This window comes from Cyanistes caeruleus, chromosome 25 (assembly GCF_971803275.1).
Source record: "Cyanistes caeruleus chromosome 25, bCyaCae1.hap1.1, whole genome shotgun sequence".
Taxonomy (NCBI): Eukaryota; Metazoa; Chordata; class Aves; order Passeriformes; family Paridae; genus Cyanistes; species Cyanistes caeruleus.
Window position 1 is genome coordinate 4,209,591 of NC_141725.1, and position 24,880 is coordinate 4,234,470.

At 46.1% G+C, this 24,880-nt stretch overlaps 2 protein-coding genes across 2 annotated transcripts in view; both read left to right on the forward strand.

Annotated features, from left to right (window-relative positions):
- Positions 1–18: 18 nt before the first annotated feature.
- Positions 19–24,880, forward strand: part of SGTA (small glutamine rich tetratricopeptide repeat co-chaperone alpha) — a 29,172-nt gene continuing 4,310 nt past the window's right edge. The window contains exons 1-10 of the mRNA XM_086863156.1: positions 19–102; positions 3,221–3,371; positions 5,083–5,186; positions 5,317–5,401; positions 6,237–6,336; positions 9,050–9,154; positions 14,402–14,540; positions 17,853–17,915; positions 20,908–20,945; positions 23,252–23,341. Of these exons, the coding sequence (XP_086719282.1) occupies positions 3,272–3,371; positions 5,083–5,186; positions 5,317–5,401; positions 6,237–6,336; positions 9,050–9,154; positions 14,402–14,540; positions 17,853–17,915; positions 20,908–20,945; positions 23,252–23,341 (824 nt within the window). The 5' untranslated portion in view covers positions 19–102; positions 3,221–3,271. The remainder of the gene's footprint in view (positions 103–3,220; positions 3,372–5,082; positions 5,187–5,316; positions 5,402–6,236; positions 6,337–9,049; positions 9,155–14,401; positions 14,541–17,852; positions 17,916–20,907; positions 20,946–23,251; positions 23,342–24,880) is intronic.
- LOC147649351 (uncharacterized) lies at positions 63–2,305 on the forward strand. The gene is made up of 3 exons (XM_086862339.1): positions 63–245; positions 651–1,773; positions 1,857–2,305. The coding sequence occupies exons 1-2, from the start codon at positions 63–65 to the stop codon at positions 1,626–1,628; spliced, it is 1,161 nt and encodes a 386-aa protein (XP_086718465.1). The 3' UTR covers positions 1,629–1,773; positions 1,857–2,305.

Here is a 24,880-nt window from a genome sequence, read left to right on the forward strand (position 1 = left end):
TTATGGTCTTATAAGGGAGGGGGCGTGGCCGTGGCGGCGCCGGCGCGCAGGGGGCGCGGCGCATGCGCAGTGCGGGAGCGCGCCCGGCCCAGGCACTGTCCGGTGAGTGCGGGGGGACCGGGGGACACCGGCACCGGGACGGGGCCCTCGCCGGGACCCCTCCGCCTCTGGACCCGCTGCTGCCGGGCCGTGCTGCCCGCCGGCAGCCGCGGTTCCGGGCCGCCTGGGGGCAGCGGCACCGGGGGGTACCGGGTGCAGCGGGGCCTTGGGGGGCGGGACCGGACGGGATGTACCGGGAGCGGGATGTACCGGCAGCGGGCTGTGCCCTCCGTTGGGGCTTCTCTGTCTCCAGTGCTGCTGGTGCCAGCTGCGGGGATCACCCCCGCCGGTGGCGGCGGGCGCGGGGCTGGGCCGGGGGTCCCCGGTTGCCTCCAGCGGGGCAGGGTCCGGCCGGTGCTCCCGGGGCTTTGGGACACGGGCAGGGGGCACCGGGGGAGTGGTGCCTTCCCTTCTCTGCCCGCCCCGGCAGCCGGCGGGGGCTGGGGGCTCCTGGGGCTGGAGAACGGGAGCACAGGCGGGCCCGGTACCGCACAGGTACCGCTCCGGTTCCTCTCCGGTGCCGCTCCGGTGCCGCTCCGGTGTCTCTCTAGTTCCTCTCCGGTGCCGCTCCGGTACCGCTCCGGTTCCTCTCCGGTGCCGCTCCGGTGCCGCTCCGGTTCCTCTCCGGTTCCGCTCCGGTTCCTCTCCGGTTCCTCTCCGGTTCCTCTCCGGTGCCGCTCCGGTGCCGCTCCGGTGCCGCTCCGGTTCCTCTCCGGTGCCGCTCCGGTGCCACCGGGCTCGGCTCGGCTCTGCCGGGCTCGTTCAGTGGAGCTCCTTTCCCGGTGGAACGAGCCCGGCTGTGCTCCACAAAGCCGGTAACGCTCGGGACCGGCAGAGCTCGGCAGCAGCGGCGGAGCCTGGAGCCGCTTTCCCTCGGGAATTACCGGGGAATCCCTGGGAATTGTCATGGGATCGTTGGGAATTACCCTGGGATCGTTGGGAATTGTCCTGGGATCACTGGGAATGGCAGTGGGATTGTTGGGAATTGTCCTGGGATCATTGGGAATTGTCCTGGGATCACTGGGAATGGCAGTGGGATTGTTGGGAATTGTCCTGGGATCGTTGGGAATTGTCCTGGGATCATCGGGAATTGCAGTGGGATTGTTGGGAATTGCAGTGGGATCACTGGGAATTGCAGTGGGATCATTGGGAATTGCAGTGGGATCATCGGGAATTGTCATGGGATCATCGGGAATTGCCGTGGGATCACTGGGAATTGCAGTGGGATTGTTGGGAATTGCCATGGGATCCCTGGGAATTACCCTGGGATCATCGGGAATTGCCGTGGGATCACTGGGAATTCCTGGCCTCAGGTTGTGATTTTGGGATCTCTTGGCTTTGGGATTTTTGGGATTTCCCTGCCAGGACAGGCTGGGCTGGCTCAGGGCTCCCCAATTCCTTCTGCTCCCGCCTTTGGAGCCAAGAGCAGAAAAGTGGGAATTTTTCCTGCTGAACTCCTCAGCGCTCCCAGGATTTCAAACCCCCGGGGTGGGATTGTGCCAAGCAATCCAAACCTGGAGAATTCCTGAAGCCCATAAAGAACATTCTGGAGCTCTCACTCATCCCAACCCCCTCATCTCCCAAATCCAACAATTCCCTGATCCCAGAAAACTCAAGGCACAGCAGCACCAAAAACCCTTTCCCTCCTCTGATCCATGTTTTCCATGATTCCAGGTGTTTTTGGGAAGGCAGGAGCAGTGGAGCCTCACACCCCAAACCCCTTTCCCTCCTCTGATCCATGTTTTCAATAATTCCAGGTGTTTTTTGGGAAGGCAGGAGCAGTGGAGCCTCACACCCCAAACCCCTTTCCCTCCTCTGATCCATGTTTTCCATAATTCCAGGTGTTTTTTGGGAATGCAGGAGCGGTGGAGCCTCACACCCCTTTTCCTTGTCTGATCCCGGATTTCCATTTTTCCAGGTGTTTTTTGGGAAGGCAGGAGCGGTGGAGCCTCACACCCCAAACCCCTTTCCCTTGGAGCAATGGAGCCTCACACCTCTTTTCCTTTTCCAGCTCTGATCCCGGATTTCCATTTTTCCAGGTGTTTTTGGGAAGGCAGGAGCAGTGAAGCCTCACACCCCAAACCCCTTTTCCAGCTCTGATCCATGTTTTCCATAATTCCAGGTGTTTTTTGGGAAGGCAGGAGCAATGGAGCCTCACACCCAAAAACCCTTTCCCTCCTCTGATCCATGTTTTCCATGATTCCAGGTGTTTTTGGGAAGGCAGGAGCGGTGGAGCCTCACACCCCTTTCCCAGCTCTGATCCATGTTTTCCATGATTCTAGGTGTTTTTGGGAAGGCAGGAGCGGTGGAGCCTCACACCCCTTTGCCTTTCCCTCCTCTGATCCATGTTTTCCATGATTCCAGGTGTTTTTGGGAAGGCAGGAGCGGTGGAGCCTCACACCCCAAACCCCTTTCCCTCCTCTGATCCCGGATTTCCATTTTTCCAGATGTTTTTTGGAAGGCAGGAGCAATGGAGCCTCACACCCCAAACCCCTTTCCCTCCTCTGATCCATGTTTTCCATGATTCCAGGTGTTTTTGGGAAGGCAGGAGCTGTGGACCCTCACACCCCTTTCCCTTTCTCTCCTCTGATCCATATTTTCCATAATTCCAGATGTTTTTGGGAAGGCAGGAGCGGTGGAGCCTCACACCCCAAACCCCTTTCCCTTTTCCTTGTCTGATCCCGGATTTCCATTTTTCCAGGTGTTTTTTGGGAAGGCAGGAGCAATGGAGCCTCACACCCCTTTCCCAGCTCTGATCCATGTTTTCCATGATTCCAGGTGTTTTTGGGAAGGCAGGAGCAGTGGAGCCTCACACCCCTTTCCCTTTCCCTTTCCCTTTCCCTCCTCTGATCCATGTTTTCCATGATTCCAGATGTTTTTTGGGAAGGCAGGAGCGGTGGAGCCTCACACCCCAAACCCCTTTTCCAGCTCTGATCCATGTTTTCCATTTTTCCAGGTGTTTTTTGGGAAGGCAGGAGCGGTGGAGCCTCACACCCCTTTCCCTTTTCCTTGTCTGATCCCGGATTTCCTTGATTCCAGGTGTTTTTGGGAAGGCAGGAGCGGTGGAGCCTCACACCCCTTTCCCTTTTCCTTGTCTGATCCATGTTTTCCATGATTCCAGGTGTTTTTTGGGAAGGCAGGAGCGGTGGAGCCTCGCAGCCTCTCTCCCAGCATGGCAGACCAGAAGCGTCTCGCCTTTTCCATCATCCAATTCCTGCACACCCAGCTCCAGAGCGGGAAAATGTCTCCGGATGCTCAGGAGAGTTTGGAAGGTGGGTGGGAGGATCAGGTGAAAATTTGGGAGAATTTGGGGTTTATTTCCCTCTTTTCTGTCCCTGGGTTTGGCCGGGATGCTCCCGGTGCTGGAATTCTGGAGTTAATTTTTTCCTTATGGGATTTTGGAGTTAAATTTCTCTTTTGGGATTTTGGATTTAATTTTTCCCTTTGGGGATTTTGGATTTAATTTTCCCTTTTGGGATTTCTGAGTTAATTTTTCCCTTTTGGGATTTCTGGGTTAATTTTTCCCTTTGGCCTTTTGGAATTAATTTTTGCCTTTGGGGATTTTTGAGTAAATTTTTCCCTTTTGGGATTTTGGATTTAAATTTCCCTTTTGGGATTTTGATTTATTTTTTCCTTTTGGGATTTCTGAGTTAATTTTTCCCTTTGGGGATTTTGGGGTTAATTTTTCCTTTGGGGATTTTGGAGTTAATTTTTCCTTTCAAGATTTTGAAATTGACTTTTCCTTTGGGCATTTTGGAGTTAATTTTTCCTTTGGGGATTTTGGGGTTAATTTTTCCTTTTGGGATTTTGGGGTTAATTTTTCCCTTTGGGGATTTTGGGGTTAATTTTTCCCTTTTGGGATTTTGGGGTTAATTTTTCCCTTTGGGGTTTTGGATTTAATTTTTCCTTTTGGGATTTCTGAGTTAATTTTTCCCTTTTGGAATTTTGGATTTAAATTTCCCTTTTGGGATTTTGGGGTTAATTTTTCCCTTTGGGGACTTTGGAATGAATTTTTCCTTTTGGGGATTTTGGAGTTAATTTTTCCTTTCAAGATTTTGAAATTGACTTTTCCTTTGGGGATTTTGGGGTTAATTTTTCCTTTTGGGATTTTGGGGTTAATTTTTCCCTTTGGGCATTTTGGATTTAAATTTTTCCTTTTGGGAGTTTTCCAGGGATTCTGATCTCTTCCAGGATCAGCTGAGCTGGAGTCAGGGATGAACCTGGGGTCAAAAACCTCCCTGATCCTGCTTGGAGTCTTGGAGGATTCATCCAGGATGAGGCAGAGCTGGGAGGGTTCTCTGGGGTGGGAAATGGGAATTCCCTGGCTCCAGGGAAGATTTTGGTGCTCCAGGGATAATTTTTGTGTTCCTGGGATAATTTTTGTGCTCCTGGGGTTTGTTTTTCCTCTTCTGCTCCCCAGAATTCCATCCCTCGGGGTTTTTCCAGCCCATTCCAAAGGGCAGGGGAGAGCACGTGGATATTTTGAAAGTTTTTCTTTAAGGAGTTCAAGGTTTAGTCCTTGATTTGTGGTTTTGTCCTGGGAAAGGGTTGGGGGAACATTCCTGAATGGATGAATGGGATATTTTGGGATGTGAAACGTGGCAGGAATGCTTTGGGAAGCTCTCTTTTCCCAGCTTTTCCCTGGGAACAGGAGGGAGGAGGTGGCTCAGGGTTCCCAGAGCCAGGGGAATTTCTGGATCTCTCCTTGGAATTCTGGGCCGTTCCCACATTCCCAGCTGTGGGAACGCTGCTGCAGCCCCAGCCTGACTCACTTCCAACCCCCAGGAATCCCCCAGGGGCTGGGAATCGGGATCAGCTCCATCCAGGATATCCACAGGGAAGCTTTGCCTCCAAATTTCAGCAAAACCTGCGGATACGACCCAAAAAACCCCATAAAACATTGAGTTTTTTTCACTTTTTTTTTTTTTATAGACGAGGGAGAAGGATGAATATTAATTAATTATCCTGATTTTCCTTATCCAGTGGCCATCCAGTGCCTGGAAACAGCGTTTGGGGTCTCCATGGAAGATCAAAGCCTGGCTGTGTCCCAGACCCTTCCCGAAATATTTGAGGCTGTGGCAGGGAAGGTGAGCCAGCGTTCTGGAACGTTCCCTTTCCCCCCTGTGGATTTTCCAGGAGCCTGCTGCTCCCCTGGGAGGGCTGGGAAAAAGGGAATTGCGGGGAATCCTCACCTCAGCTTCTCCCTCTCCTCGGAAGGAGCTGGAACATTCCAGAACGAACTCGGAGCCCGTGACGCCCTCGGAAGATGACGTGGCCGAGGCTGAAAGGCTCAAGACGGAAGGTAACGAGCCCTGGGGTTTGGATAACGAGGATTTGCTGCTAATTGGGAAGGGATCTTCATTCCCTGGCACCTGGGGAATGCTTGGAATGGGATGGGGGGGAAATTGGGAATGTTTTCTGTTTGGGTCTCCAGGAGCTTGGGGAGGTTTTGGTGCCGGGGGGATTTTGGATCCCAGTGGGATTTTTATCCCAAAAATCCTGTGGGGTGTGGAGCATCCATCCCTCTCCTGCTCCCTGCAGGGCTTTTTCCCTGGGAAAAACAGGGATGGGCGTTGATGCAGGATCCAGGAATGCTGGAATTTCCAGGATAGGTGTCCAAGGAAAGGCTCCAGGGAGCCCCTTCCAGGGTTTAAAGGAGCTGCAGGATAAAGGATTTGGGATAAGGGATGGAATTCTGGGGTGCAGGGAATGGCTTCCTGCTGGGAAAGGGGAGTTTGGATGGGATTTTGGGAAGGAATTCCCAGCTGGGAGGGTGCTGAGGGAACGGGATGGAATTCCCAGAGCAGCTGTGGCTGTCCCTGCATCCCTGGGAGCATCCAAGGAAAAGTGGGAGCCACTTCCAGGCCCTAAAGGAGCTCCGGGAAATCTGGAGAGGGATTTGGGATAAGGGATGGAATTCCAGGACACAGGGAATGGCTTCCTGCTGGGAAAAGGGGAATTTGGATGGGATTTTGGGAAAGAATTCCCAGCTGTGAGGATGGATGGAACGGGATGGAATTCCCAGTTTGTGCTGACAAACCTCTCCCCGTGCCTTTTCCATGGATCCTGACCTTTCCTTTGGTTTATCCCTGGGGTTTTTTTGCCCCATTCCCGATCTTTTCCCACATTCCTGTCAGGAAACGACCAAATGAAGGCGGAAAACTTCGAGGCTGCCGTGTCTTTTTATGGAAAAGCCATCGAGTTAAACCCGGCCAACGCCGTTTATTTCTGCAACAGGTACCCAGCCGCTCCTCCCCGCGCCAGCATTCCCAAAGGGACAAAATTCCCAGGCTTTTGTAAGGATCCTGGGGGGTTGGGATCGGTTCCTCGCTCGTTGGGATCTCCTGGGATCTCCTGGGATCTCCTGGGATCTCCTGGGATCTCCTGGGAGTGGGAATGAGCCTTGTGAGGCACGGGAGGGATGGGGTGGGAATTCTGGGGTGGAGTGAAGAGCTGGGGAATTCAGGGATGGAGTGAAAAATTCAGGGATCTGCTGGGGAATTCAGGGATGGAGCTGCTGAGGAATCCAAGGATCTGCTGAGGAATTCAGGGATCTGCTGGGGAATTCAGGGATCTGCTGGGGAATTCAGGGATGGAGCTGCTGGGGAATCCAGGGATCTGCTGAAGAATTCAGGGATCTTCTGAGGAATCCAGGGATCTGCTGAAGAATTCAGGGATCTGCTGAGGAATCCAGGGATGGAGTGAGAAATTCAGGGATGGAGAGAGGAGCTGGGGAATCCAGGGATGGAGTGAGGATGTCAGGAATTCAGGGATCTGCTGAAGAATTCAGGGATCTGCTGAGGAATCCAGGGATGGAGTGAAAAATTCAGGGATCTGCTGAGAAATTCAGGGATCTGCTGAGAAATTCAGGGATCTGCTGGGGAATTCAGGAATCTGCTGAGAAATTCAGGGATGGAGAGAGGAGCTGGGGAATCCAGGGATGGAGCTGCTGAGGAGTTCAGGGATCTGCTGGGGAATTCAGGGATGGAGTGAGGATGTGAGGAATTCAGGGATCTGCTGAAGAATTCAGGGATCTGCTGAGGAATCCAGGGATCTGCTGGGGAATCCAGGGATCTGCTGAAGAATCCAGGGATCTGCTGGGGAATCCAGGGATCTGCTGGGGAATCCAGGGATCTGCTGGGGAATTCAGGGATCTGCTGAAGAATCCAGGGATCTGCTGGGGAATCCAGGGATCTGCTGGGGAATTCAGGGATCTGCTGAAGAATCCAGGGATCTGCTGGGGAATCCAGGGATCTGCTGGGGAATTCAGGGATCTGCTGAAGAATTCAGGGATCTGCTGAAGAATCCAGGGATCTGCTGAAGAATTCAGGGATCTGCTGAGGAATCCAGGGATGGAGTGAGAAATTCAGGGATGGAGAGAGGAGCTGGGGAATTCAGGGATGGAGTGAGGATGTGAAGAATTCAGGGATCTGGTGAGGAATTCAGGGATGGAGTGAAAAATTCAGGGATCTGCTGGGGAATTCAGGGATCTGCTGGGGAATCCAGGGATGGAGTGAGGAGCTGGGGAATTCAGGGATCTGCTGAGGAATTCAGGAATCTGCTGAGGAATCCAGGGATCTGAGGATTTTGTGTTGTTCCTCAGGGAATTCTTGGATAAATCAGATTTTGATCTCGGACAGGGCGGAATTTCCCTGCTTGCCGTGGGAGCTCAGATCCACCCGGAGACGGGAAGGGAATTTTGGTTGGGAATTTTGGTTAGGAATTTTGGCTGGGAATTTTGGCTGGGAATTTTGGCTGGGAATTTTGGCTGGGAATTTTTCTCTGTGAATTTTCGTTGGGAATTTTGGCTGGGAATTTTGGCTGGGAATTTTGGCTGGGAATTTTGGCTGTTAATTTTTCTCTGTGAATTTTGGTTGGGAATTTTGGCTGGGAATTTTTCTCTGTGAATTTTGGCTGGGAATATTGGCTAAGAATTTTGGCTAGGAATTTTGGTTTGGAATTTTAGCTGGGAATTTTGGCTGGGAATTTTGGTTAGGAATTTTGGCTGGGAATTTTGGTTGGGAATTTTGGCTGGGAATTTTGGTTAGGAATTTTGGCTGGGAATTTTGGCTGGGAATTTTTCTCTGTGAATTTTCGTTGGGAATTTTGGCTGGGAATTTCAGCTGGGAATTTTGGCTGGAAATTTTGGCTGGGAATTTTGGCTGTTAATTTTTCTCTGTGAATTTTGGTTGGGAATTTTGGCTGGGAATTTTTCTCTGTGAATTTTGGTTGGGAATTTTGGCTGGGAATTTTTCTCTGTGAATTTTGGTTGGGAATTTTGGCTGGGAATTTTTCTCTGTGAATTTTGGCTGGGAATTTTGGCTGGGAATTTTTCTCTGTGAATTTTGGCTGGGAATTTTGGCTGGGAATTTTTCTCTGTGAATTTTGGCTGGGAATATTGGCTAAGAATTTTGGCTAGGAATTTTGGTTTGGAATTTTAGCTGGGAATTTTGGTTGGGAATTTTGGCTGGGAATTTTGGCTGTGAATTTTGGTTGGGAATTTTGGCTGGAAATTTGGGCTGGGAATTTTTTCTGGGAATTTTGGCTGGGAATTTTGGCTGGGAATTTTGGCTAGGAATTTTGGTTGGGAATTTTGGCTGGGAATTTTGGCTGGGAATTTTGGCTGGGAATTTTGGCTGGGAATTTTGGCTGGGAATTTTGGCTGGGAAGTTTTGTTGGGAATTTTGGCTGGGAATTCTGGCTGGGAATCAGCTCCAGGGGGATGAAATCTCACTCTTGGCAACCTCACCGCGTCAAACCCAAAAACCCCAAAAATTCACCTTCCAAACCAAATTTCCCACTTGGAAAAGCAGAATAAACCCAAGGCAGCGAGAGAAACCAAAAGGAATTTTCCCAGCCGGGATAATCCGAGGTGGGGCTGGGGATTCCCTTGGGATATTCCAGCTCCTTCAGCATTCCCAGATTCCCGTTTTTTCCGCCTTTTTCCCAGAGCTGCTGCCTACAGCAAGCTGGGGAATTACGCCGGAGCCGTGCGGGATTGCGAGCGCGCCATCGGCATCGACCCCAGCTACAGCAAAGCCTACGGCAGGATGGGGTGAGCAGCGCCGATTCCCGCCAAATTCCCGCTTTTCCCATGGAATTTTCCCCTTTTCCCATGGAATTTTCGGCTTTTCCCATGGAATTTTCGGCTTTTCCCATGGAATTTTCCGCTTTTCCCATGGAATTTTCCGCTTTTCCCATGGAATTTTCCGCTTTTCCCATGGAATTTTCCCCTTTTCCCATGGAATTTTCCCCTTTTCCCATCGCATTTTCCCCTTTTCCCATGGAATTTTCGGCTTTTCCCATGGAATTTTCCCCTTTTCCCATGGAATTTTCCGCTTTTCCCATGGAATTTTCCCCTTTTCCCATGGAATTTTCCGCTTTTCCCATGGAATTTTCCCCTTTTCCCATGGAATTTTCCGCTTTTCCCATGGAATTTTCCCCTTTTCCCATGGAATTTTCCCCTTTTCCCATGGAATTTTCCGCTTTTCCCATGGAATTTTCCGCTTTTCCCATGGAATTTTCCCCTTTTCCCATGGAATTTTCCGCTTTTCCCATGGATTTTTCCGCTTTTCCCATGGAATTTTCCCCTTTTCCCATGGAATTTTCCGCTTTTCCCATGGAATTTTCGGCTTTTCCCATGGAATTTTCGGCTTTTCCCATGGAATTTTTGGCTTTTCCCATGGAATTTTCCCCTTTTCCCATGGAATTTTCCGCTTTTCCCATGGAATTTTACCCTTCTCCCATTGAATTTTCCGCTTTTCCCATGGAATTTTCCCCTTTTCCCATGGAATTTTCCGCTTTTCCCATGGAATTTTCCCCTTTTCCCATGGAATTTTCCCCTTTTCCCATGGAATTTTCCGCTTTTCCCATGGAATTTTCCCCTTTTCCCATGGAATTTTCCGCTTTTCCCATGGAATTTTCCGCTTTTCCCATGGAATTTTCCCCTTTTCCCATGGAATTTTCCGCTTTTCCCATGGAATTTTCCCCTTTTCCCATGGAATTTTCCCATGGAATTTTCCCCTTTTCCCATGGAATTTTCGGCTTTTCCCATGGAATTTTCCCCTTTTCCCATGGAATTTTCCGCTTTTCCCATGGAATTTTCCGCTTTTCCCATGGAATTTTCGGCTTTTCCCATGGAATTTTCCCCTTTTCCCATGGAATTTTCCCCTTTTCCCATGGAATTTTCCCATGGAATTTTCCCCTTTTCCCATGGAATTTTCGGCTTTTCCCATGGATTTTTCCCCTTTTCCCATGGAATTTTCCCCTTTTCCCATGGAATTTTCCGCTTTTCCCATGGAATTTTCCCCTTTTCCCATGGAATTTTCCGCTTTTCCCATGGAATTTTCGGCTTTTCCCATGGAATTTTCCCCTTTTCCCATGGAATTTTCCCCTTTTCCCGTGGAATTTTCCGCTTTTCCCATGGAATTTTCCGCTTTTCCCATGGAATTTTCCGCTTTTCCCATGGAATTTTCCGCTTTTCCCATGGAATTTTCCCCTTTTCCCATGGAATTTTCCGCTTTTCCCGTGGAATTTTCCCCTTTTCCCATGGAATTTTCCCCTTTTCCCATGGAATTTTCGGCTTTTCCCATGGAATTTTCCCCTTTTCCCATGGAATTTTCCGCTTTTCCCATGGAATTTTCCCCTTTTCCCATGGAATTTTCCCCTTTTCCCATGGAATTTTCGGCTTTTCCCATGGAATTTTCCGCTTTTCCCATGGAATTTTCCGCTTTTCCCATGGAATTTTCCCCTTTTCCCATGGAATTTTCCCATGGAATTTTCCCCTTTTCCCATGGAATTTTCTGCTTTTCCCGTGGAATTTTCCGCTTTTCCCATTGCATTTTCCCCTTTTCCCATGGAATTTTCGGCTTTTCCCATGGAATTTTCCGCTTTTCCCATGGAATTTTCCCCTTTTCCCATGGAATTTTCGGCTTTTCCCATGGAATTTTCGGCTTTTCCCATGGAATTTTCGGCTTTTCCCATGGAATTTTCCGCTTTTCCCATGGAATTTTCCCCTTTTCCCATGGAATTTTCCGCTTTTCCCATGGAATTTTCCCCTTTTCCCATGGAATTTTCCGCTTTTCCCATGGAATTTTCCCCTTTTCCCAACGGGAATTTTCCGCTTTTCCCATGGAATTTTCGGCTTTTCCCATGGAATTTTCTGCTTTTCCCATGGAATTTTCCCCTTTTCCCATGGAATTTTCCGCTTTTCCCATGGAATTTTCCCATGGAATTTTCCCCTTTTCCCATGGAATTTTCCGCTTTTCCCATGGAATTTTCCCCTTTTCCCATGGAATTTTCCCCTTTTCCCAACGGGATTTTGGGTCCTGGAACGTCCCTGGAGCGGGGGATTTTCAGTTTGTGGTACCACGGGAAAATTCCCTGGTGTTTCAGGTTTTTAGGGTGGAGAAAATTTCCTATTTTTTAATTTTTAGACAATTTATATGAGCTAATTAAATTTTAAAAGTGTCAAAAAAAACCCTCTGTGACTTTAATTTTTTAATTTTTTTTATTTTTTTCCAGGAAATTTGGGTCCTTGAAATCACCCCCAAATTCCCTGCTGTTTCAGGTTTTTAGGGTGGAGGAAAATTCGTATTTTTTTAATTTTTAGAAAATTGATGGATTTAAAAAGTGTCAAAAAAACCCCTCTGTAACTTAATTTTTTTATTTTTTTTAATTTTTTCCAGGGAATTTGGATCCCTGAACACCCCAAAAAAATTCCCTGGTGTTTCAGGTTTTTAGGGTGGAGAAAATTTCCTATTTTTTTAATTTTTAGACAATTTATATGAGCTAATTAAATTTAAAAAGTCATGAAAAAACTCCTCTGTGGCTTTAAATTTTTAATTTTTTTGATTTTTTTCCAGTGAATTTTGGATCCTTGAACACCCAAAAAAAATTCCCTGGTGTTTCAGGTTTTTAGGGTGGGGGAAAATTTCATATTTTTAAATTTTTAGAAAATTAATGGATTTAAAAAGTCATGAATAAAACCCTCAGTGACCTTAATTTTTTAATTCTTTTTAATTTTTTCCAGGGAATTTTGGGTCCTTGAAATCCCCCCCAAAATTCCCTGGTGTTTCAGGTTTTTAGGGTGGAGGAAAATTCGTATTTTTTAATTTTTAGACGATTTATATGAGCTAATTAAATTTAAAAAGTGTCAAAAAAACCCTCTGTAACTTAATTTTTTTATTTTTTTTAATTTTTTCCAGGGAATTTGGATCCCTGAACACCCCAAAAAAATTCCCTGGTGTTTCAGGTTTTTAGGGTGGAGAAAATTTCCTATTTTTAATTTTTTAGAAAATTGATATGAACCAAATAAATTTAAAAATTACCAAAAAAATCCTCTGTGACTTTAATTTTTATTTTTTTCCAGGGAATTTGGATCCTTGAACACCCCAAAAAAATTCCCCTGGTGTTTCAGGTTTTTAGGGTGGAGAAAAAAATCATATTTTTTTAATTTTTAGAAAATTAATGGATTTAAAAAGTCATGAATAAAACCCTCAGTGACTTTAATTTTTTAATTCTTTTTATCTTTTTCCAGTGAATTTTGGATCCTTGAACACCCAAAAAAAATTCCCTGCTGTTTCAGGTTTTTAGGGTGGAGAAAAATTCCTATTTTTAATTTTTTAGAAAATTGATATGAACCAAATAAATTAAAAAAATTACCCAAAAAAAAATCCTCTGTGACTTTAATTTTTATTTTTTTCAGGGGAATTTTGAATCCTAGAACACCCCAAAAAAATTCCCTGGTGTTTCAGGTTTTTAGGGTGGGGGAAAATTCGTATTTTTTTAATTTTTAGAAAATTAATGGATTTAAAAAGTGTCAAAAAAAACGCTTCTGTGACTTTAATTTTAAAATTCTTTTTAATTTTTTCCAGGGAATTTGGATCCCTGAACACCCCAAAAAAATTCTCTGGTGTTTCAGGTTTTTAGGGTGGAGGAAAATTCGTATTTTTTAATTTTTAGACGATTTATATGAGCTAATTACCCTGGTGTTTCAGGTTTTTAGGATGGAGAAAAATTCCTATTTTTAAATTTTTAGAAAATTAATATGAACCAAATAAATTAAAAAATTACCCAAAAAAATCCTCTGTGACTTTAATTTTTTAATTATTTTTATTTTTTTCCAGGGAATTTGGGTCCTTGAAATCCCCCCCAAAATTCTCTGGTGTTTCAGGTTTTTAGGGTGGGAGAAAATTCCTATTTTTAATTTTTTAGAAAATTGATATGAACCAAATAAATTAAAAAATTACCCAAAAAAATCCTCTGTGACTTTAATTTTTATTTTTTTCCGGGGTATTTTGAATCCTTGAACACCCCAAAAAAATTCCCTGGTGTTTCAGGTTTTTAGGGTGGAGGAAAATTTGTATTTTTTTAATTTTTAGAAAATTAATGGTTTTAAAAAGTAATGAATAAAACCCTCAGTGACTTTAATTTTTTAATTATTTTAATTTTTTCCAGTGAATTTTGGATCCCTGAACACCCAAAAAAATTCCCTGGTGTTTCAGGTTTTTAGGGTGGAGGAAAATTCGTATTTTTTTAATTTTTAGAAACTTGATGGATTTAAAAAGTGTCAAAAAAAAAACCCTCTGTGACTTAATTTTTTTATTTTTTTAAATTTTTTCCAGTGAATTTTGGATCCTTGAACACCCAAAAAAATTCCCTGGTGTTTCAGGTTTTTAGGGTGGAGAAAATTTCCTATTTTTAAATTTTTAGAAAATTGATATGAACCAAATAAATTAAAAAATTACCAAAAAAAAAATCCTCTGTGACTTTGAATTTCTATTTTTTTCCGGGGAATTTTGAATCCTTGAACACCCCAAAAAAATTCCCTGGTGTTTCAGGTTTTTAGGATGGAGAAAATTCCTATTTTTAAATTTTTAGAACATTAATATGAACCAAATAAATTAAAAAAATTACCCAAAAAAAAATCCTCTGTGACTTTAATTTTTATTTTTTTCTGGGGTATTTTGAATCCTTGAACACCCAAAAAAATTCCCTGGTGTTTCAGGTTTTTAGGGTGGGGGAAAATTCCTATTTTTAATTTTTTAGAAAATTAATATGAACCAAATAAATTAAAAAATTACCCAAAAAAATCCTCTGTGACTTTAATTTTTTAATTATTTTTATTTTTTTCCAGGGAATTTGGGTCCTTGAAATCCCCCCCAAAATTCTCTGGTGTTTCAGGTTTTTAGGGTGGAGAAAAATTCCTATTTTTAATTTTTTAGAAAATTAATATAAACCAAATAAATTAAAAAATTACCCAAAAAAATCTCTGTAACTTTGAATTTTTATTTCTTCCCAGCCTGGCCCTCTCCAGCCTAAACAAACACACGGAAGCCGTGGTTTATTACAAAAAAGCTCTGGAATTGGATCCGGAAAATGAAACGTACAAATCCAACCTGAAAATCGCTGAACAGAAAATGAAGGAGACTCCCAGTCCGGTAAATCCCAGAATTTGGGGAATTTTAAGGTTAAAATCCTGGAATTTGGGGATTTTTAAGGTTAAAATCCTGGAATTTGGGGATTTTTAAGGTTAAAATCTTGGAATTCGGGGATTTTAAAGGTTAAAATCTTGGAATTTGGGGATTTTTTTAAGATTAAATGAGGTTTTGTAAGTCCTAGAATTTGGGAATTTTTTAAGGTTAAAGTCCTGGAATTTGGAGAATTTTTAACATTAAAGTCCTGGAATTTGGGGAATTTTAAGGTTAAAATCCTGGAATTTGGGGATTTTTAAGGTTTAAATCTTGGAATTTGGGGAATTTTAAGGTTAAAATCCTGGAATTTGGGGATTTTTAAAGTTAAAATCCTGGAATTTGGGAAATTTTTTAAGGTTAAAATCCTGGAATTTGGGGATTTTTAAGGTTAAAATCCTGGAATTCGGGGATTTTTAAGGTTAAAATCCTGGAATTTGGGGAATTTTAAGGTTAAAATCCTGGAATTTGGGGATTTTTAAGGTTAAAATCCTGGAATTTGGGGATTTTTAAGGTTAAAATCCTGGAATTCGGGGATTTTTAAGGTTAAAATCTTGGAATTCGGGGATTTTTAAGGTTAAAATCCTGGAATTTGGGGAATTTTTAACATTAAAGTCCTGGAATTTTGGGATTTTTTTAAGATTAAAGGAGGTTTTGTAAGTCCCAGAATTTGGGAATTTTTTAAGGTTAAAATCCTGGAATTTGGGAATTTTAAGGTTAAAATCCTGGAATTTGGGAATTTTTTAAGGTTAAAATCCTGGAATTTGGGGAATTTTAAGGTTAAAATCCTGGAATTTGGGGATTTTTAAGGTTAAAATCCTGGAATTTGGGGATTTTTAAGGTTAAAATCTTGGAATTTGGGGATTTTTATGGTTAAAATCCTGGAATTTGGGGAATTTTAAGGTTAAAGTCCTGGAATTGGGGAATTTCTTAAGGTTTAAGTCCTGGAATTTGGGGATTTTTTTTAAGATTAAATGAGGTTTTGTAAGTCCCAGAATTTGGGAATTTTTTAAGGTTAAAATCCTGGAATTTGGGGATTTTTAAGGTTAAAATCCTGGAATTTGGGGAATTTTAAGGTTTAAATCCTGGAATTTGGGGAATTTTAAGGTTAAAATCCTGGAATTTGGGGATTTTTTTAGGTTTAAATCCTGGAATTTGGGGATTTTTAAGGTTAAAATCCTGGAATTTGGGAATTTTTAAGGTTAAAATCTTGGAATTTGGGGAATTTTTAACATTAAAGTCCTGGAATTTTGGGATTTTTAAGGCTAAAATCCTGGAATTTGGGGATTTTTAAGGTTAAAATCTTGGAATTTGGGGATTTTAAAGGTTAAAATCTTGGAATTTGGGGATTTTTTTAAGATTAAATGAGGTTTTGTAAGTCCTAGAATTTGGGAATTTTTTAAGGTTAAAGTCCTGGAATTTGGAGAATTTTTAACATTAAAGTCCTGGAATTTGGGGAATTTTAACGTTAAAATCCTGGAATTTGGGGAATTTTTAAGGTTAAAATCCTGGAATTTGGGGAATTTTTAAGGTTAAAATCCTGGAATTTGGAGATTTTTAAGGTTAAAATCCTGGAATTTGGGGATTTTTAAGGTTAAAATCCTGGAATTTGGGGATTTTTAAGGTTAAAATCCTGGAATTTGGGGATTTTTTAAGGTTAAAATCCTGGATTTTGGGAATTTTAAGGTTAAAATCCTGGAATTTGGGGATTTTTAAGGTTAAAATCCTGGAATTTGGGAATTTTTAACATTAAAGTCCTGGAATTTTGGGATTTTTAAGGTTAAAGTCCTGGAATTTTGGGATTTTTTAAGGTTTAAGTCCTGGAATTTGGGGATTTTTTTTTAAGATTAAATGAGGTTTTGTAAGTCCCAGAATTTGGGAATTTTTTAAGGTTAAAATCCTGGAATTCGGGGATTTTTAAGGTTAAAATCCTGGAATTTGGGGAATTTTAAGGTTTAAATCCTGGAATTTGGGGAATTTTTAAGGTTAAAATCTTGGAATTTGGGGAATTTTTAACATTAAAATCCTGGAATTTGGGGATTTTTAAGGTTAAAATCCTGGAATTTGGGGAATTTTTAACATTAAAGTCCAGGAATTGGGGAATTTTTAAGGTTAAAATCCTGGAATTTGGGAAATTTTTTAAGGTTAAAATCCTGGAATTTGGAAATTTTTAAGGTTTAAATCCTGGAATTTGGGGAATTTTAAGGTTAAAATCCTGGAATTTGGGAAATTTTTAACATTAAAGTCCTGGAATTTGGGGATTTTAAAGGTTAAAATCTTGGAATTTGGGGATTTTTTTAAGATTAAATGAGGTTTTGTAAGTCCTAGAATTTGGGAATTTTTTAAGGTTAAAGTCCTGGAATTTGGAGAATTTTTAACATTAAAGTCCTGGAATTTGGGGAATTTTAAGGTTAAAATCCTGGAATTTGGGGATTTTTAAGGCTAAAATCTTGGAATTTGGGGAATTTTATGGTTAAAATCTTGGAATTTGGGAATTTTAAGGCTAAAATCCTGGAATTTGGGGGTTTTTAAGGTTAAAATCCTGGAATTTGGGGAATTTTTAAGGTTAAAATCCTGGAATTTGGGAATTTTTTAAGGTTAAAGGCCTGGAATTTGGGGATTTTTAAGGTTAAAATCCTGGAATTTGGGAAATTTTTTAAGGTTAAAATCCTGGAATTTGGGAATTTTTTAAGGTTAAAGTCCCAGAATTTGGGGAATTTCTTAAGGTTTTCACTGGAATTCCCTGGGAATGGGATGGGAATGAGGGATGGGAATGGGATGGGAATGGGATGGGAATGAGGGTGGGAATGGGAATGAGGGATGGGAATGAGGGGTGGGAATGAGGGATGGGAATGAGGAATGGGAATGAGGGATGGGAATGGGAATGGGAATGGGAATGGGAATGGGAATGGGAATGAGGGGTGGGAATGGGAATGAGGGATGGGAATGAGGGATGGGAATGGGAATGGGAATGGGAATGGGAATGGGAATGGGAATGGGAATGAGGGGTGGGAATGAGGGATGGGAATGAGGAATGGGAATGGGAATGAGGAATGGGAATGGGAATGGGAATGGGAATGAGGAATGGGAATGGGAATGGGAATGAGGAATGGGAATGGGAATGGGAATGGGAATGGGAATGAGGAATGGGAATGGGAATGAGGGGTGGGAATGGGAATGAGGGATGGGAATGAGGGCTGGGAATGAGGAATGGGAATGGGATGGGAATGAGGGCTGGGAATGAAGGCTGGGAATGAGGGCTGGCTCTGCTCTCTCCTCCAGACCGGCGGCCCCGGAGGCTTCGACTTGGCCGGATTGCTGAACAACCCCGGCTTCATGAGCATGGTAATTCCAGATCCCGGGATTCCTCGGGATTGGGGCCGCTCCGGGAGCGCTGGTGTCTCCCCACATGGAATTCCTTGGGCTGGAGCCTCTCTGGGAGCCCCAATGTCTCCTTCCATGGAATTCCTTGGGATGGAGCCTCTCTGGGAGCTGTTCCCAGCTGGAATTCCTTGGGATGGAGCCTCTCTGGGAGCCCCAAAGTCTCCTTCCATGGAATTCCTTGGGCTGGAGCCTCTCTGGGAGCTGTTCCCAGCTGGAATTCCTTGGGATGGAGGCTCTCCAGGCTCTCTGGTGTCTCCCCAGCTGGAATTCCTTGGGCTGGAGCCTCTCTGGGAGCTTTTCCCAGCTGGAATTCCCTGGGATGGAGCCTCTCTGGGAGCTGTTCCCAGCTGGAATTCCTTGGGCTGGAGCCTCTCTGGGAGCCCCAGTGTCTCCTTCCATGGAATTCCTTGGGCTGGAGCCTCTCTGGGAGCTTTTCCCAGCTGGAATGGATGGAGCCAGCTGGAATTCCTTGGGATGGAGCCACTCTGGGAGCTTTTCCCGGCTGGAATTCCCTGGGCTGGAGCCTCTCTGGGAGCTTTTCCTGGCTGGAATTCCTTGGGCTGGAGCCTCTCTGGGAGCTTTTCCCGGCTGGAATTCCCTGGGCTGGAGCCTCTCTGGGAGCTTTTCCCGGCTGGAATTCCTTGGGCTGGAGCCTCTCTGGGAGCCCCAAAGTCTCCTTCCATGGAATTCCTTGGGCTGGAGCCTCTCTGGGAGCTTTTCCTGGCTGGAATTCCTTGGGATGAAGCCCCTCCAGGCTCTCTGGTGTCTCCTTCCATGGAATTCCTTGGGATGGAGCCTCTCTGGGAGCTTTTCCCGGCTGGAATTCCTTGGGATGGAGCCTCTCTGGGAGCCCAAATGTCTCCTTCCATGGAATTCCTCGGGATGGAGCCTCTCTGGGAGCCCCAAAGTCTCCTTCCATGGAATTCCTTGGGCTGGAGCCTCTCTGGGAGCTGTTCCCGGCTGGAATTCCTTGGGCTGGAGCCTCTCTGGGAGCTGTTCCCGGTCCCTGGAGCTGTGTGGAAGCTCCTGCTGTTCCCTCCAGCTCCGACAAAGCCGGGAATTTCTCCTCAGGCTTTCCACGGGCTCTGGAATGGCTTGGGCTGCTCCAGGCTCGACCTTTGCTCTTCTTTCCCCCTTTTTCCCGGATTCCCAAGGATTCCCAAGGATTCCCAAGGATTCCCAGGGATTCCCAGGGATTCCCAGGGATTCCCAAGGATTCCCAAGGGTTCCCAAGGATTCCCAAGGATTCCCAGGGATTCCCAAGGATTCCCAAGGATTCCCAAGGGTTCCCAAGGATTCCCAAGGATTCCCAAGGATTCCCAGGGATTCCCAGGGATTCCCAAGGGATTCCCAGGGATTCCCAGGGATTCCCAAGGGATTCCCAGGGATTCCCAGGGATTCCCAAGGATTCCCAGGGATTCCCAGGGATTCCCAAGGATTCCCAAGGATTCCCAGGGATTCCCAAGGATTCCCAAGGGATTCCCAAGGATTCCCAAGGATTCCCAAGGATTCCCAGGGATTCCCAAGGATTCCCAAGGATTCCCAGGGATTCCCAGGGATTCCCAAGGATTCCCAAGGATTCCCAAGGATTCCCAGGGATTCCCAAGGGGTTCCCAAGGATTCCCAAGGATTCCCAAGGATTCCCAAGGGGTTTCCAGGGATTCCCAAGGGGTTCCCAAGGATTCCCAGGGATTCCCAAGCATTCCCAAGGATTCCCAAGGATTCCCAAGGATTCCCAAGGGGTTTCCAGGGATTCCCAAGCATTCCCAAGGATTCCCAGGGATTCCCAGGGATTCCCAAGGATTCCCAAGGATTCCCAGGGATTCCCAAGGATTCCCAAGGATTCCCAGGGATTCCCAAGGATTCCCAGGGGGTTCCCAAGGATTCCCAAGGATTCCCAAGGATTCCCAAGGATTCCCAAGGATTCCCAGGGATTCCCAGGGATTCCCAAGGATTCCCAAGGATTCCCAGGGATTCCCAAGGATTCCCAAGGATTCCCAAGGATTCCCAAGGATTCCCAGGGATTCCCAGGGATTCCCAAGGATTCCCAAGCATTCCCAAGCATTCCCAAGGATTCCCAAGGATTCCCAGGGATTCCCAGGGATTCCCAATTATTCCCAAGGATTCCCAAGGGATTCCCAAGGATTCCCAAGGATTCCCAGGGATTCCCAGGGATTCCCAAGGATTCCCAGGGATTCCCAAGGGATTCCCAAGGATTCCCAAGGGATTCCCAGGGATTCCCAGGGATTCCCAAGGGATTCCCAAAGATTCCCAAGGATTCCCAAGGATTCCCAGGGATTCCCAAGGATTCCCAGGGATTCCCAAGGATTCCCAAGGATTCCCAGGGATTCCCAGGGATTCCCAGGGATTCCCAAGGATTCCCAAGGATTCCCAAGGATTCCCAAGGATTCCCAAGGATTCCCAGGGATTCCCAAGGATTCCCAAGGATTCCCAGGGATTCCCAAGGGGTTCCCAAAGATTCCCAAGGATTCCCAAGGATTCCCAAGGGTTCCCAAGGATTCCCAAGGATTCCCAAGGGGTTCCTAAGGATTCCCAAGGATTCCCATGGGGTTCCCAGGGATTCCCAGGCATTCCCAAGCATTCCCAAGGATTCCCAGGGATTCCCAAGGATTCCCAGGGGGTTCCCAAGGATTCCCAAGCATTCCCAAGCATTCCCAAGGATTCCCAAGCATTCCCAGGGATTCCCAAGGATTCCCAAGGATTCCCAAGGGGTTCCCAGGGATTCCCAAGGGATTCCCAAGGATTCCCAAAGATTCCCAAGGATTCCCAAGGGATTCCCAAGCATTCCCAAGGATTCCCAAGGATTCCCAGGGATTCCCAAGGATTCCCAAGGATTCCCAAGGGGTTCCCAGGGATTCCCAAGCATTCCCAGGGATTCCCAAGGCTTTCCCTTGGGGGTTGATCCCGCTCTGTCGTTTTTTGTTCCCCACAGGCCTCAAACCTCATGAACAACCCCCAAGTCCAACAGCTGTGAGTTGGATCCCGCTTTTCTTCATTCCCTCCGGGAATTTCTCCCTCCAGGCTCGCTCTCTCCGTGGCTTTGGCCTTTCCCCATGGGAACAGGAGGGAATTTGGGCCTGGAATGTGGAGGGGGGTTGGGAAGCTCAGGTTCCCTGAGCTGGGGCGCTTTGGGAGCTCTGGGAAGGGCTGGGAGAGGGGTTGGAATGAAATCATTCCAGAGGGAGCTGGGATGGGATGGATCATGGATCATGGCCCTGGAATTGGCTTTTTGATGGGATCCCGGGATTTCCCAGCTCAGCTGGAATGGGAATATTCCCATTCCTGGGTGGCTGTGAGGAGCAGTTCAAGATATCCCAGGAAAATGAATAAATTCCTAAATCCAGGGAATGCTCAGGCCAGGCCTGGGGGAGGAGGGAGGGACCCTCTGGATTGGGATTCTTTGGGATTCTTTGGGATTTTTCGGGATTTTTTGGGATTTTTTTGGGATTTTTTGGGATTCTTTGGGATTTTTTGGGATTTTTTTGGGATTTTTTGGGGATTTTTTGGGATTCTTTGGGATTTTTTTGGGATTTTTGGGGATTTCTTGGGATTTTTTTGGGATTTTTTGGGATTCTTTCGGATTTTTTGGGGATTCTTTGGGATTTTTCAGGATTTTTTGGGATTTTTTTGGGATTTTTTGGGATTCTTTGGGATTTTTTGGGATTTTTTTGGGATTTTTTGGGGATTTTTTGGGATTCTTTGGGGTTTTTTTGGGATTTTTTTTTATATTCTTTGGGATTTTTTGATATTCTTTGGGATTTTTTGGGATTCTTTGGGATTCTTTGGGATTTTTGGGGATTCTTTGGGATTCTTTGGGATTTTTTTGGGATTTTTTGGGGATTTTTTGGGGATTTTTTGGGGATTTTTTGGGATTTTTGGGGATTCTTTGGGGATTCTTTGGGATTTTTTTGGGATTTTTTTGGGATTCTTTGGGATTTTTTGGGGATTTTTTGGGATTTTTTGGGATTCTTTGGGATTTTTTTGGGATTCTTTGGGATTTTTTGGGATTCTTTGGGATTCTTTGGGATTCTTTGGGTTTTTTTTGGGATTCTTTGGGATTTTTTTGATATTCTTTGGGATTTTTTTGATATTCTTTGGGATTCTTTGGGATTCTTTGGGATTTTTTGGGATTTTTTGGGATTCTTTGGGGTTTTTTTTGGGGATTCTTTGGGATTCTTTGGGATTTTTTTGGGATTCTTTGGGATTCTTTGGGATTTTTTGGGATTTTTTTGGGATTCTTTGGGATTCTTTGGGATTTTTTGGGATTCTTTGGGATTCTTTGGGATTTTTTGGGATTTTTTTGGGATTTTTTGGGATTCTTTGGGATTTTTTGGGATTTTTTTGGGATTTTTTTGGGATTTTTTGGGATTCTTTGGGATTTTTTGGGGATTTTTTTGGGATTCTTTGGGATTTTTGGGGATTCTTTGGGATTTTTTGGGGTTTTTTGGGATTCTTTGGGATTTTTCAGGGTTTATTGGGATTCTTTGGGATTCTTTGGGATTTTTCGGGATTTTTCGGGATTTTTTGGGATTCTTTGGGATTTTTTGGGATTCTTTGGGATTCTTTGGGATTTTTTTGGGGATTCTTTGGGATTTTTCAGGATTTTTTTGGGATTTTTTGGGATTCTTTGGGATTTTTTGGGATTTTTTGGGATTTTTTGGGATTCTTTGGGATTCTTTGGGATTTTTCAGGATTCTTTGGGATTCTTTGGGATTTTTTGGGATTTTTTGGGATTCTTTGGGATTCTTTGGGGTTCTTTGGGTTTTTTGGGATTCTTTGGGATTTATTTGATATTCTTTGGGATTCTTTGGGATTCTTTGGGATTCTTTGGGATTCTTTGGGATTTTTCAGGATTCTTTGGGATTCTTTGGGATTCTTTGGGATTTTTCAGGATTCTTTGGGATTCTTTGGGATTTTTTGGGATTTTTTGGGATTCTTTGGGATTCTTTGGGGTTCTTTGGGTTTTTTTGGGGATTCTTTGGGATTTATTTGATATTCTTTGGGATTCTTTGGGATTCTTTGGGATTCTTTGGGATTCTTTGGGATTTTTTTTTGAGATTCTTTGGGATTCTTTGGGATTCTTTGGGATTCTTTGGGATTTTTCAGGATTCTTTGGGATTCTTTGGGATTCTTTGGGATTCTTTGGGATTTTTCAGGATTTTTCAGGATTTTTTTGGGATTCTTTGGGATTCTTTGGGATTTTTTTGGGATTCTTTGGGATTTTCTGGGATTTTTCAGGGTTTTTTGGGATTTTTCCTCCTTTTCTTCCCTCCCAGAATGTCCGGGATGATCTCGGGAGGTCACAACGCCATGGGAGCGGCCGGGAGCAGCCCCAACACCAACGACCTGGCCAGCCTGATCCAGGCGTGAGCGCGGCTGGGGACAGGCGGGGACACAATGGGGACAGGCGGGGACACAATGGGGACAGGCTGGGGACTGGCTGGGACACAATGGGGACAGGCTGGGGACTGGCTGGGACACAATGGGGACAGTGCTGGGGACAGGCGGGGACACAATGGGGACAGGCTGGGGACAGGCGGGGACACAATGGGGACAGGCGGGGACACAATGGGGACAGGCTGGGGACAGTGCTGGGGACAGGCGGGGACACAATGGGGACAGTGCTGGGGACAGGCGGGGACACAATGGGGACAGTGCTGGGGACAGGCGGGGACACAATGGGGACAGGCTGGGGACACAATGGGGACAGGCTGGGGACAGGCTGGGACACAATGGGGACAGTGCTGGGGACAGGCTGGGGACAGTGCTGGGGACAGTGCTGGGGACAGGCTGGGGACACAATGGGGACAGTGCTGGCGACAGGCGGGGACACAATGGGGACAGGCTGGGGACACAATGGGGACAGGCTGGGGACTGGCTGGGACACAATGGGGACAGGCTGGGGACAGGCGGGGACAGGCTGGGGACAATCCTGGGGACAGGCTGGGGACTGGCTGGGACACAATGGGGACAGTGCTGGGGACAGGCGGGGACACAATGGGGACAGGCTGGGGACTGGCTGGGACACAATGGGGACAGGCTGGGGACTGGCTGGGACACAATGGGGACAGGCTGGGGACACAATGGGGACAGGCTGGGGACAGGCTGGGGACAGGCTGGGGACAGGCTGGGACACAATGGGGACAGGCTGGGGACAGGCTGGGGACAATCCTGGGGACAGGCTGGGGACAGGCTGGGACACAATGGGGACAGGCTGGGACACAATGGGGACAGGCTGGGGACAGTGCTGGGGACAGGCTGGGACACAATGGGGACAGGCTGGGGACAGTGCTGGGGACAGTGCTGGGGACAGGCTGGGGACAGTGCTGGGGACACAATGGGGACAGTGCTGGGGACAGGCTGGGGACAGGCGGGGACACAATGGGGACAGGCTGGGGACACAATGGGGACAGGCGGGGACACAATGGGGACAGGCTGGGGACAGGCGGGGACACAATGGGGACAGGCTGGGGACAGGCTGGGGACAGGCGGGGACACAATGGGGACAGTGCTGGGGACAGGCGGGGACACAATGGGGACAGGCTGGGGACAGGCTGGGGACAGGCTGGGGACAGTGCTGGGGACAGTGCTGGGGACAATCCTGGGGACAGTCCTGGGGACAGGCTGGGGACAATCCTGGGGACAGTCCTGGGGACAATCCTGGGGACAGGCTGGGGACAGGCTGGGGACAGGCTGGGGACAGGCTGGGGACAATCCTGGGGGGACAATCCTGGGGACAATCCCGGGGAACAATCAGGGGGGACAATCCTGGGGACAATCCCGGGGAACAATCCTGGATCCAGGGCTGGGAATGTCCCAGGCTGTTGCCTGTGTCCCCTGTCCTGTGTCCCCTGTGTCCCCTGTCCTGTCCCTGGTGTCTCTGTCCTGTGTCACCAAGGACTTCT